The sequence below is a fragment of the Triturus cristatus genome, chromosome 6 (genome assembly GCF_964204655.1).
Source record: "Triturus cristatus chromosome 6, aTriCri1.1, whole genome shotgun sequence".
NCBI lineage: Eukaryota > Metazoa > Chordata > Amphibia > Caudata > Salamandridae > Triturus > Triturus cristatus.
Window position 1 is genome coordinate 142,858,671 of NC_140589.1, and position 12,541 is coordinate 142,871,211.

At 44.3% G+C, this 12,541-nt stretch overlaps 1 protein-coding gene across 4 annotated transcripts in view; it reads left to right on the forward strand.

Annotated features, from left to right (window-relative positions):
• Nucleotides 1-12,541, forward strand: part of BABAM2 (BRISC and BRCA1 A complex member 2) — a 922,754-nt gene that overhangs the window by 376,018 nt on the left and 534,195 nt on the right. For all 4 annotated transcript variants that reach the window (XM_085610363.1, XM_085610361.1, XM_085610360.1 and 1 more), the window contains one exon: nucleotides 9,344-9,453. In XM_085610363.1, the coding sequence (XP_085466489.1) occupies nucleotides 9,344-9,453 (110 nt within the window). The remainder of the gene's footprint in view (nucleotides 1-9,343; nucleotides 9,454-12,541) is intronic.

Genomic DNA, 12,541 nt, shown 5'->3' on the forward strand with positions numbered 1-12,541 from the left:
GCTGGATTTGCCTAGTTTATTTCTGCAGTGCGTGAGTCTCCATTGCTGGCTGCAGCATTGACCAGCCCTCTCCCAGCTGCCTCCGGGAGCTGCACCTGCAGGTCACGTGCAGCGCGCATGCTCGTGCCTCGCGCGGATGTCGATGGGGCACAGTGAAGGGTTACCAGAGGTCGCCTTTCAGGAAGGCGGGCTATATTCACTGGGTCAGATTCCCCATGCCGGGCAGTCATTCCCGGACCACTGAGTGAGCTCTCCACATATGAAAAGAAAGGGGTTTAAGTCGAATGAAAAAACTTGAAGCTGGTTGGGATTCTCTTCAAGGGGCGTGGCCGATGTAAATAAGGGCGTGACTTAAAAATACCTAAAGTAAAAATCTGTGTTTAGCATAGTCATAGTGTGCCGCCTGACAGGTATTTTCCTGCCTCTGTCATTGCATCTTGATATATAATACAACAAGTAACATTAAATCTACAAGTCGGGGCTATTGGCTTTGTGGATGGTTGTTGGTTGCCTGTAAGTAAGCACCAACTTTGCCTTTGTTGCATAAAACATTGAAAATGCTTCAGTTTTGAAATGAGACTGAAAGAACTATAAAGAGTCTCTTTGAAGTTACCTCAAAGGCAGTGAAGGTGGTACTGCTGCAGAGTTAAGATTTCTTTTTTCACCCCGAGGGTGAGGGTAAAAATAGAGAGCCCGTTAGGGACCCGTCTCACCACCTGCTCAAGATCCGGTCCACTTAAAGCCCTGGATAAAGTTCAGTTCCCCTACAGTCAGCCCCTCAAGGTGCTCTGTGTGCAGTTGGAAGTGGGGTCACTTATGTGTCTTTCGCTATGGACAGATCAAGGCGAGCAGACCAAAGCGACTTTCAAGAGAGGATGTGTGGTGTGAATTGAGGTATAATCACGGCAACTGGAATTATGTGGCAGGAGACGGCTAGAGTATGTGGCCGGGTTGAGTAAATTATGTGGAAAAAAGTACGATTGGGCGGCATAATGCAGCACATTTTGTAATAATATTAATTATTTTGTCATTTTTACACTTGGTAACACTGTCTGGCCATTGTTTGAACCTCATTAGAATCATTTTAATACACAAGTATAGCAAAGAGCAACAAAAAGGTGACACATCCAATGTTGCAATGGGCCTTTCAGTGCATGGCAACAGTTGTCGATGTCTTTTTGGTAACTTTTGAACCATTTGAGAGGGAAAGATTTTTTGTTTGTTAAAATCTTCAGATTATGTAGCAGGTGATGGATTATGTGGCAAATGCGCCAAATCTCTAATTATGCGAAAATCACTGCACCCGCACAATCACATAATTCCAGTGGTCCTGGGTACAGTGCAACATACTTCTCATAGTACAGTACTACTTTTTAGCCGACATTATCTGTTCTAAACAATTTTATTAGTAAGCCCTCCCTCCATCCCTCCCTCTAACTTCACTAGTCCTGGTCTTGATGATGAGTTAAGCCAGTGATGACGGTACAAGATGTCCACAAGTAATTAATCCATTCCAATTAAAATGATGCTATAGAAGCTGTGTTCCAGGGGTGGGACAAAATCAAGAATAGGGAAGAAAGCCATTGAATTAAGAGCACTGGGCCAGAGATAGTCAATAAAGTCATCTGATCATGAATGAGGGTGACTCAAATCAACTCTGTGTATTGTGTTGTGTTCAGAATAGGTCCTTAATGCTATCTGTAGGCAAGTCCTAAAAGCTACAGGGACACCAGATGCTTATGTAGTTTGGAACTTTAGTCCTTCCTGTAATCTATTGTTAAAGACATAACTGCCCAAACAGGAGTATGCTTTGCCTCCTGACCTTCAGTATCTTTTCACCTTCTCTACAGGGGCGGCTCCTCTGCTATGGCGGAGGAGCTTCGCCTCTCTGCTTTTAAGCAATGTGAAGAAGAGAAACATAAAATGCTAATGGCTTTAAGTTATTATCATTTAATGCTTCGTGGCATCTCCTGCTGCTTTGCATTTGGGCAGGCGGGTGGGTTGGGTTGTTCTGCTCACGGAGCAGGGCAGGGGCACTCCTAAGTGCGCAATCACTGTTCGACAGTCATGTGCACTTCCCTGTTCTCCATGCAGACTACATTACATGGAGATCATGCCCACCCCTCCAGCCCCTGGCTGAGCACTGTGTTACTGTGCTCAGACCAATCTGCCTGCCTCCTTCCTGTTCCTGTAGTTGGAGGTAGGAGCAGCGACGTAGGACCGGCCTCAAGGTAAGCTTTTTCTTTCTTTAAATTTCACCCCCCCTCTCGCTACACTGACCCCGTCAACCCTTGGCACCCCCTACCGCGAGCCATGCCAGCTGCTGTTGCTTCTATAAACCTGCTAAAGTTGCAATGGCTGCTCCTCCACCAAGTCGGAGGAGGGCCGCCCCACTGCTCTTTGAGCAGTGGAAAAAGGAAAAATTAAATGATAACAACACTATGTTATTATCATTTTCCGTTGTGAGGCAGATGGGCGGGCAGGGCTGTGCTGTTGTCAGAGCCAGCATAGTAGGAGTGGTTGGGGCACCTAAGAGCGCATGATGGTTTGGCCATCCGTCTTGGGCCGACCAAACTGTCATGCGTACTTTGTATGTTCTCCATGGGCCGTATTGTATAGCCTAGGTGTAAAACATGCACAGGTTCAAAGTTCACCAGCTTCATCTTGCTGTAGGGATGGTAGCCATGTACAAGAGTGGTGGCTGTCATGGACTTCCAAGCCACCCTCAAAAACCTCAGCCTTGTTTTGCCTATTTGCCACTCTGGCACCCTCTCAATTAGATGAGATTGATCTTACTTGCACCATCATCCTATTCTACCTTCTTGCAACACCTTCTACGGGACCCAAAGCACTGATTTAGCTGATATGGGTTATACTACATGTACGGCATGCCTACCAGATCCTTGGAGTATCTCATTAGTAGATGCACCAAGACTCTTAAACAGAGGTAATGTTATTGCATCATTTTACGGAGTAACTGTGTGTCTTGTGGAGGCAACATCTGTCCGGATGGGCCCTCTGTCTTCTCCTATAGTACTTTCGTAGTGAGTTTCTTTAAGTGACTAATGGAAAAGGTAAACATGGCGGGATATCTTTTCCACTCCACATGTTCAGGGAGCAGATCTCCTCCATGGAGTTAGCCACGTAATCTGTTGTCTGGTCCCTGTAATGTATTTGATTTAAATAAATCCAGCAGAGGATGAGAAAATATTATGTCTATGAGTTCCAACTATTCCTCAGCCTAAGTGAAGGCGTATTCATTAGTCTGGGGGTAGAAGGTGGAGCTGTCAGTATTGAAGAAAGTGGTTATTGTAGGGTGATATTGTTGGGCAGGGATCAGAATTTAGGAAAGTCCAACCTCTTGCAGCATAACGGAGGAGATTGCTAAATTGTTAGATTTGTGTTTTTTCTTATCCGCCTGCGTAAGCATGTGAATGTCCTGCAGTCTTTTTTTAAAAGAGTTTTATATAGCTCGAACTAGACCCGAAGATATCTGGTATCAGAGCTCTTTACATGAGCACCGATTTGGTTACACAAGGACACATTCATTTTTGTTAGGCACGGGGAGATTGAGTGATTTGGCCAGAATCACAGGATGTTGAGCGTCGCTGTTACCGAGACTCAAACCCGGTTCCCCAGCTTCGAGGTCGACCGCTCTAGCCGTAAGGCTACACACTCTCTCCAGTCTTTGGTAGGGACATGCATCTCATACCATCAGTCTCTTCCTGCCCTAGTCAAAGTGAATTGCAATGTTTCAGTGGTAAATATGTTTTGTCAAAATGCAGCTTTTCTGTTGAGAAAAGCCAAGGCAGACTCCTTCCTAGCGGTAAGAATGGATTTGCTATTTGGAATAGAATAGTACATCTGCTCGTATTTGAAACAGAGTAGTACATTTACAGTTCCCATATATATATTACCGTGGCAATATATTTGTACTGGATTGTGTTGGAGGGTGATATTTTGTGCCTTGATTTCCTGACCTCCAGCCTCCCTTTCCTGCCTGGGTGTGGGTGTACTCTTGCTCCAAAGGTTTTTCTATGAGGGTCTTCAAATGTGTACCTATTTTTCGTTAGCAAACACCCATACAGACATATATTTGTTAGGTATATTAGTGCATCCTTCACATCATTGCGTTTTAATGCAGAAGATATTGCATAAGAAAAGAGTTACTGTCATTCTTCCTCTGAGCTCTGGTTCCGGTTCTTTTCTTTTGGAAGGGAACCCTTTGTCTGCTACTTCATTTCCATCGAAGCCCACATTGGTATCTTGCTAGATTTTTGCTACGGTTTCTGAAAAAATGTAGATAATCTGAAAAGTGTGGGATTCTTTGCAAATGTAAATAAGGGTCTTACAGCTTATGGGTTGGTATTGATCTGGACGAACAGCCAGGAGGGGAAGATAGAGTGGTAGACCTCTCTTGTCCTCTCTCTGACTCTTTCATCCCTCCGACCTGCTCGTTCTTTTCTCTTACTCAACAATGTTCAACCCCCTCTGTCCTTTTCTTTGCTCCTACTCTTCCTCTACATTACCCATAGGTCTCTCCCTGGGTTCGGCCTTGATTTTACGACTCCACAATAAACCGAAATTGCGTCTGATCTGAGTAAACAGTACTGAGGGCTCTTTTATCCCAGCTCTGCTCCCACTCTTGGTCTGAGATGCCTTTCCTGTTTGCTAAGACTGTCTGCATGTTCTGAACTCTGTAATGAAGAATTATTCCTACTCTAGTCTGCTCATGGAGAACACTCTGTATCTCCCGCAGAATCTTTCCTGGCAGGACAAGGCTCTTTTCCAGGGAACATTTCCTGTGCCACTGAAGGCCGTCTCGGGAAGGGGGAAGTTGTTTTCCATTGTGAGAGCAAGTTATGAAAGACAGATGCGTTGGCTCGCAGAAACATGCACCCTAGAAAGGATCTTTTCAGAGATAAAAATGATCTTGAGTTCACACTTGCACCATACTCACACTCCCTTATCTTCCACATTAACACAGCTACTACACTAGAAATAGAAAAAACACTCTAGCTTCCGCACCCAGTCATTGGCCCTCTTCCCTGAGTGTCTTGTTCTTCCTAGAACTGACTCTTAGGTAGGGGGAGCAGAAGTTAGTCAGGATGCCGTGGAACTGCTGGACATGACACTTCCCTCTCCTAAAAAAAGCTTTGTGGGTTTTTTCGAGCATTATATTTTAGACTTGGGTGGCGTCGTGGATCAATGTTCTGTAACAGAAGCTATGAAGGCCTGGTATTTGGCACTGGAGTACAGAGTCTTTCTCTGATGACGTCTTGGAGGGAAAGAAAGAGAGCAGGTGGGTTACCTGAGCAATCTCGGCCAGCCATAAGTCGGATAAAAACCAGGTTGTTCTGGCCAACGCCTTTGTCCTGTAGTGTACTCTGATTTATTGGTTTGCCGCCATTGCCATAGACACACTCAGGTTCTTGAACTGTATATGCGTCGACTCTTTGATGTGTCTTCATGGTTTCATTCTCCTGACTAAGGTTTTTACTGTCTGTCAGGTTCCCAGTGCTTGAAACGCTTGGTAGCTGTTTTCTTCTTAAGCTGCTAGTTTATGTTCAGTGAGACCGGGGTCTGGTTTGTGCTTTTTAATGGACTTGCTTTTCAAGTCTCTTCACCCATATATTTTGAAGCTCGTGACTTTAAATGCAGTGTTTTGAATTGTAGTCATTTCTGCCAAGATGTTGGAGGTCATTGCTTGCATTTCTTGATTTTCTGGTAGACAATGGTATTCTAGAAGGAAAAGATAAGTTTTCATCAAACACCCTCATTTTAATTTGTTAAAATAATCCATGTACCTGTCTTCTGTCCTCCTCCTCATCCATCCAAAACAGGAGAGAGCCTTCAAAGGTTGAACCCAAAAAGGGCTCTCAACTTATTCAGCTCTTGTAGAAGAGAATCCTGAATGGTGAAACAATTGTAGTCCTGGGTTGGGCACTGCTTCCTGGTCCAAAGTGCGGTCGCCCCTACTCTGTTTCATAAGTTTTATCCTTAAAAGGGTGGTCCACATTTCCTCAGACTCCCTATCCTCCCACCCCTCAAACCTCCACCGGATTAGTTACGTACTTTACTGCAGAAATCAATCTAAGGAAGTAATATGCATTGGAAGAATGCATTGCTTACCGTTGGTAATTCTTATACTGATCCACAGTCTGTGTTCCTACCTTCACCCCTAAACTCTCCTTCATTGCCAGGATCATGGGGATGAGGGGCGTAAGTTCCTGTTGGTAGCTCTTTTCTTTCAGCTCCGTTACTCCCTCGCTTCTGCGGTGGAGAAAAGTCCTAGGTGTCGGTAATGTCTTAATGGAGGTTAAGCTTCACCTCCAGTATTGACGACCAAGAGCTTCTTCCCAAGGGTCCTATGAATAATTATATAAATGAGTAATCTGTGGAAAGCTGAAAATAAGAAAAAGCTATTCTGAGGCTCAGCTACTCATCATTTTGGAAGTTGTATATGGAAATTTGCGATTGAGAGTTCATTTGTAATGTAGGTCCAAGCAACTAAGAAGAATTTCTGGTGCTTTTCTGCCGTCCCCCTTCCTGTGACCTTTCTACACCAATAACTGGTTCTCTAGGTCCTCTCCCATCCACCGTGAGCTTCGTCTCTCCCTCCTCCCCTTGACTCAAATATCCTTTCCCTCCTATCCTCTTTTTACAGGCTGATGATGACCTCAGCACTACTCTTATGTCTTCCTTTCATTGTTTCCTTCACTACTCTTCTTGAAAACGCGTATTTACTTATGATCTCCGTATGTTACTCTGCAACTAAAATTGTGATTCTTTTTCCACTCACTTTTTAGGTTCCGCGTGCACAGCGCTCGCACTGTGCTTGACAAATCTGTTGGTTTTAATATAAACTCTTTCCTGGCTTCTCATTGGTTCCTGTGCGTCACACTTACCTTTCATCCATTTCTAGTGGCTGTAGAATATTTTCCTGCATTTACTAATGTTTGTTCCTCATCTGCTTCTCTTTTCAGTTTCCCTCTGCCGAAATACTGTTAACATCCCCTTTGGTGTAACTATATTTTCATAAAGTTTTGCCTTTTAGTCTTGCAGCATATTTATATAACAATTTAATACCCGGAGAGATAAAGTGATTTGCATAGAATCACAGGATGTTGCAAGGTGCCGCCAAGACTCAAATCGGGATCCCTAGCTCTCGAGTCAGCAGCTCTGGCCGCGGCATCACATCCTCTCCACTCCTGTGTTATTTGTCAGCGAGCTCTTTCCTTTTCCCAGACGATGATTTATGAAAACAGCTCTTTATTACATAGGCGAAACCGATTCATTACCAATGCTTGTTGTTTATGGTTGTACTGTGCAAAACGCTCTGTCGCCCCTTTCTGTGACTCTTGCTGCTATATTAACATATTTTATAGACAAAAAATGATCTTCTTTAATATGCCCACCTATCAGTGTAATTTTGCGCTTTCATTGCAAAATTCTTGCTGGCCCCCAGAGTGGACGTACATTCACCTTTTTATGGAGCCTCGCACAGATAGTCGCAATTAGTTCATTTTGGTGTAACTGTAATTTGTAGCAGAGGGTTGATTGAAATTATAAGTGGCTTTTAAAAATACTAATTGCATTAAGGGAGATGTTTGACACCATGTATTTATTCCGTCAACCCTGCCCCTTTCATATTATTATGCTGTGACACTTTAACTAAAGGCGTATGTGTGCAGCAGACAATAAAAAAAAAACCCCAGTGATCAGCTCCCCCCGCTGTTATTTAATCAAGGTGTTTTTATTCACATGCTATATTGTTTTAAATTAAAAAATGACTGCAATTTACAGAAATGTTTAGTTAGAAATGCATTTACTTCTCATTATATGCTATTTTTTCTAATTCGTGTTAATATGTGTATGTAATGTAAATGAAATGTTAGATGTTAATAGAATTTTAATACACTAAAACTATCGAAACAAGGAGGGTTTTCTGCAGAATCCCGTTTGGCATTTGAGTCGGTAATACCGCAGCCGGTAATTACCGATACATCTAGGTCCAGTATTTGTCAAGTGTAGTATTACCTCCCCACCCTGAGCTCTGCACCTCAAAATGGGAGATAATGCACAACAACTGCACGGTTTGGCCCCTACTGAGCTGCAAAATTCGCTATTTTGCTGTATTTCCATCCAGGCTTACGTGGCAGAGTGTACCCAAGCACAATGCACGTGTGTGCATTGTTTGTAATTCTGTTCAGGTGCCACTGGATGTTTGTGCATGAATCCAAGTGACGGGTTCGCTCAGGACATGAATGTTCGCGAGATCTTACGACTCGTTTTCCATGGTGAAAAGCACCAGTATGTTTAGATGTATGACTCTTGTCAACATCCTTGGGCCATCCAACCACAGGAAGGACACTGGAAAGCCATGGTGCTGCTGAGGAACAAACCTGAAGACCCGCTCAGAGGTCAAACAAACTACAGGCGATGCATGAAAGAGCTTAAGACTGCACACTTAAAAGCTTTCAGTCAGCAAAGCGCCTTACAGGCCACCATACCGACCTTTGGACAGGGCTCTGGGCATTCTAAACAGGCCACAACAGAGCAGCGTGGCAAAGCCAATCTGTCTCATCCGTGAAACTTGGGGTCCAGACCTATTGACTTTGTCAATGCTTATTTTCCCCCAGATGGACACCATGCACACGAAAGGAAAAGTGGAGCAGGAAGGGACAGTGAGTGGAATAGTACCTCAAGCATTGCAATGCAAGGTCTGACGTCAGCAGTGGAAGGATGAAACTCACCCAATCAATACACAGTGAGACTGAAATGCTCAAAGACAAAGATAGGAATAGGGAGGACAGATATCAAATCAAGAGCAGGGTACTAAGACGTGCAAGCGATATAAAAAAACTTGAGCAAGGGACAGACATAAAGCTGATTATAGGTCCATATTTGATACAATACAATATGACTGCTGCTAACCAGCCGCAAACGCTCTCTGATGGTGGGACCAAAAAACAGGCTCGCTCCCAACTAGACCATGGGACGCATAGCCCGTTATTTGTCCGAACGTTCTCCCTCTTCCTTATAAACGGCTTGAATCTTGATCACCACCTCAATGTCATCCATTATCCAACCGAATACCCATAGAGTTTCCATTGGATCTAAAGGTCTAACGTATTGGAAAGCTGGTAAAATTCAACATGCGTAGAGCAAAGTTGTAAAAAACATAAACCAAAATTCTTGCAATGTAAGCAAATTCTAAATCAGTTCAGTAGGTAATGCTAGGTTACATTGAAAATGGGTATGGCCAAAATGGTATGCTTTCTTGAAACCTGTTGGCCTGTATTTCTGAGTCATAATGCCATGTATTCTATATTACATGCAGGATGCAAATGAAGACCCCGGCGAAGATGTGGCCCTCCTTTCCGTTAGTTTTGAAGACACAGAAGCTTCTCAGGTGTTCCCCAAACTGTATCTCTCCCCCCGCATCGAGCAGTAAGTACATATTAATGGCCTTTCTTTACTGAATGTTCACAATGCTGTAACGTGTTAAAAGGTTTTGGATGTGCAACCAACAAGAATGCTTTGGCTGACATGAATGACAGAAGGAGGTAGCGATAGCGAGAAGAACGAAATATCTCATAACATCCATTGAGAGGCCTCTTGCGGACATGTGGCCATCGGCTGGACTCCCCGGATGGTCTTCCTTCCCTACGGGCACATGAACTGGAAATCGCAGTACTTTTATCGAAGAAGAGATCCCTTCTGGAAAGCTAATATTTCCCCGGGGATGCTTGAAAGCAGACCACGACTTCTTTTTGTAGAACCTCTAACCTTGATGTTGCCGTGTTCATGCTGGGTTACTCGTTTAGTGTAGCAACATCTAGACCTGCAAATGTTCGCGTCGACTCTGGTAGGTTTTTCATTCCCCCCCTCAAATGTAGTTATCATTTCCACATACTTGCTTCGTTTGCATCCCTGTGCGCTCCTGGGTGGTTGCGTACATTTTTTAATCCTGAGTCTTCGCTGCACTTGCACCAGGGTTGACTAGAATTACCAAAAACTGTTCCATACCCGCGGTCGCCTTTTTCCTGCACTGACATGGTTGGAGAGGGTTTTTCTAAGGATATAAGAGAGAACAGAGAGCTGTATGTTTTTTTAAGTTACTGCAAGTAAAGTGTCAATCACAACAATCCTTCCCTGATGACCACCAGCTGACTCCCCAAAATGAAACACGACTTGGTCAAATGTTCTACATTCCACAGTTCTCTCATTGGAAGTGGGAACAACTTCTGAGTACATGGCTAGCAGATCTCACGCGCCCACTCTGTGCTCGCGCACAAACTACCACAGTTTCCCTCCCCCATCACTGGTCTTCGCCACGTAGGGTATTGCTTTGAATATTCCTGTCCTTGTTCTTTCGGATTACACACTGTAGGAGGGCAGAAATTAGGATTGGGCTACCTTAATATGTCCACGGCGCTCACATGGACAAAGTCGGTCTAATCTGCTCCGGGGAGGTGAGTGCACCAGGCTTCAACCCTGGAGCCCGTTCCTTTGCCTGACAGCCAGGGTTCCGGAGGTCGAATCCCTGTTGCACCTTCCTTTGCATGTTCTTTTTGACCCTTCATGACGGAGCCCCATCGCGGGACGTCTGATGCGTGTGCATCATGCCTCCTGATTGCTTGTCTTGGAATCACACCCACTCTTGCGCGTCAGTGATTCTGATGTACCCCTCTTCAGTGCTTAATTTGAGCCGGTGGTTTCCAGTACTTGGCACTGGCACTTAATTGACAAAACCAGGACTAGTAACAGGTGGCGCTGTTTGTGAGTTACAGAGATGAGTATAACAACTGTTGTTTTTTTTAGCAAATAGATATAAAAACAACTAATACCTGCATCCAAAGCCATTCCTAAAGCTTTGGGGGCCTCGAACGGTCTGAAGTGTCACACTTGTAGCAGTATGATGGCTAGTAGTTGTGCAAGTACCGTCATTGGCAGCGGCAATTGGAGAGGATGTGGTCTCACGGCTAGACTGCCGACTTTGGAGCTGGGAAACCAAGGTTCGAGCCTCGGGTCGACACCACATCCTGTGGGCAAATCACTTAATCTCCCCGTGCCTAACAAAAATATGAATGTGTCCTTGTAACGTGGTGCTCATGTAAAGCGCTCCAATACCCTCTGTCGAGTTCGCGCTATAAAAATCTGCATAAAAAAAAAATGGGTGGTGCAAGCTGGAGTGGCCTTATTTTACAAATTAAGCACTGCCCTTTCTTTAAACTCCTACCACGTAGTCCATGCACTGATTTCCCAGTCGAGCTGGTGCTGGCAGTGCAAAAGGCCTCTATGGCATCCGCCATGTTGTTGGCCATGTTTGTAGTCTGACACCCTGGGAGATTCTACTTGCGAGAGCACACTGCTCCCTGGCCCCAAGCCCTTTCCCGCTTCTTGCCTTGCTTCCCAAGTTCACTTAACCCCAGCTGGGAATAACAAAGGCTTAAACCAAGCAAACCTCACAGGCAAACAGCCACAGCACATTTTTTAAAAGTGAAATATTGCATTACATAGTTCAGTGAACAACAATACTCATGAATCATTGTTTAAAAAATAAAATCCTGTAAAGTTATGGACCTTTGGTTACTTCGAGCTCACAGTGGCTGTTATGAGCAGTCGTTGTTAACATGCTTTAGTAGCAGACCGGAAGTGCTGCGAGTTGTGAAATAACTTGACTTTTTATGATTGTGGGAAGCCATGAGGCCTGTTACTGGAAGCCGTGAGTGGGAGAGGAATTCGGGAAAAGGATGCCTGCCTGTCTGTTTCATTCAAACTGAGAAAGGGGTTTAATTTGCCATACAATGTTGCATGCTAAATAAACCAAAAAAGCGTGTTGTGTTTGAATTGCTTTTACAGTCTATGGTGTGTTACTTTATGTGATATTACAAATCATAGAGTTGTGACTCATGGCCCCTGTATGTCTTTTCTTGTGATACATCCCTCATTAACACATGACCCCTCTCCGGGATTTTCACTGCATGCAAGGAACTGAATGGGGCTGGGATTGCCTGGAAAGGATTACATATGTGCTACTTACGATCACCTTCTACCTGCAGCTTGTAAAGAACACTGGTTAAGCCAGGAGATGATAACTTTCACTGGAATGCCACAGGCAGGATGTTTAGGTCAGAGACATACCCAATGTTCAGGAATGCAGAAGGGTCTTTTTGACGTAGATATGAACTGAATTTGCTAAAGTTTTCAGAATCTCACTCAGAAAAGCACATCTAAGTGCCTCTGCTTAAGTCACCGCGCTTTGTAGATGCCCTCATTTTGGGGTTCACGCGTATTTGCCAGTGCTACACTGAAATGTAAGATGTTTTCGATGTTTGATGCAAACCTCCTTCCCACACAGCATCTAGACCAGGCTGATTGCCAGCCTGCACACAGCCAGCCGGTTTAGATTTGGCTATTTATTTAAACCAGTTTCACCTGTAGATGGAAAATGTTTTCATTATGGAGAAATCCCTTCTCCTATACCCCAGGGCCCACCGGGATCATCGCACTTTCAAACACACCTTCTCCTTCC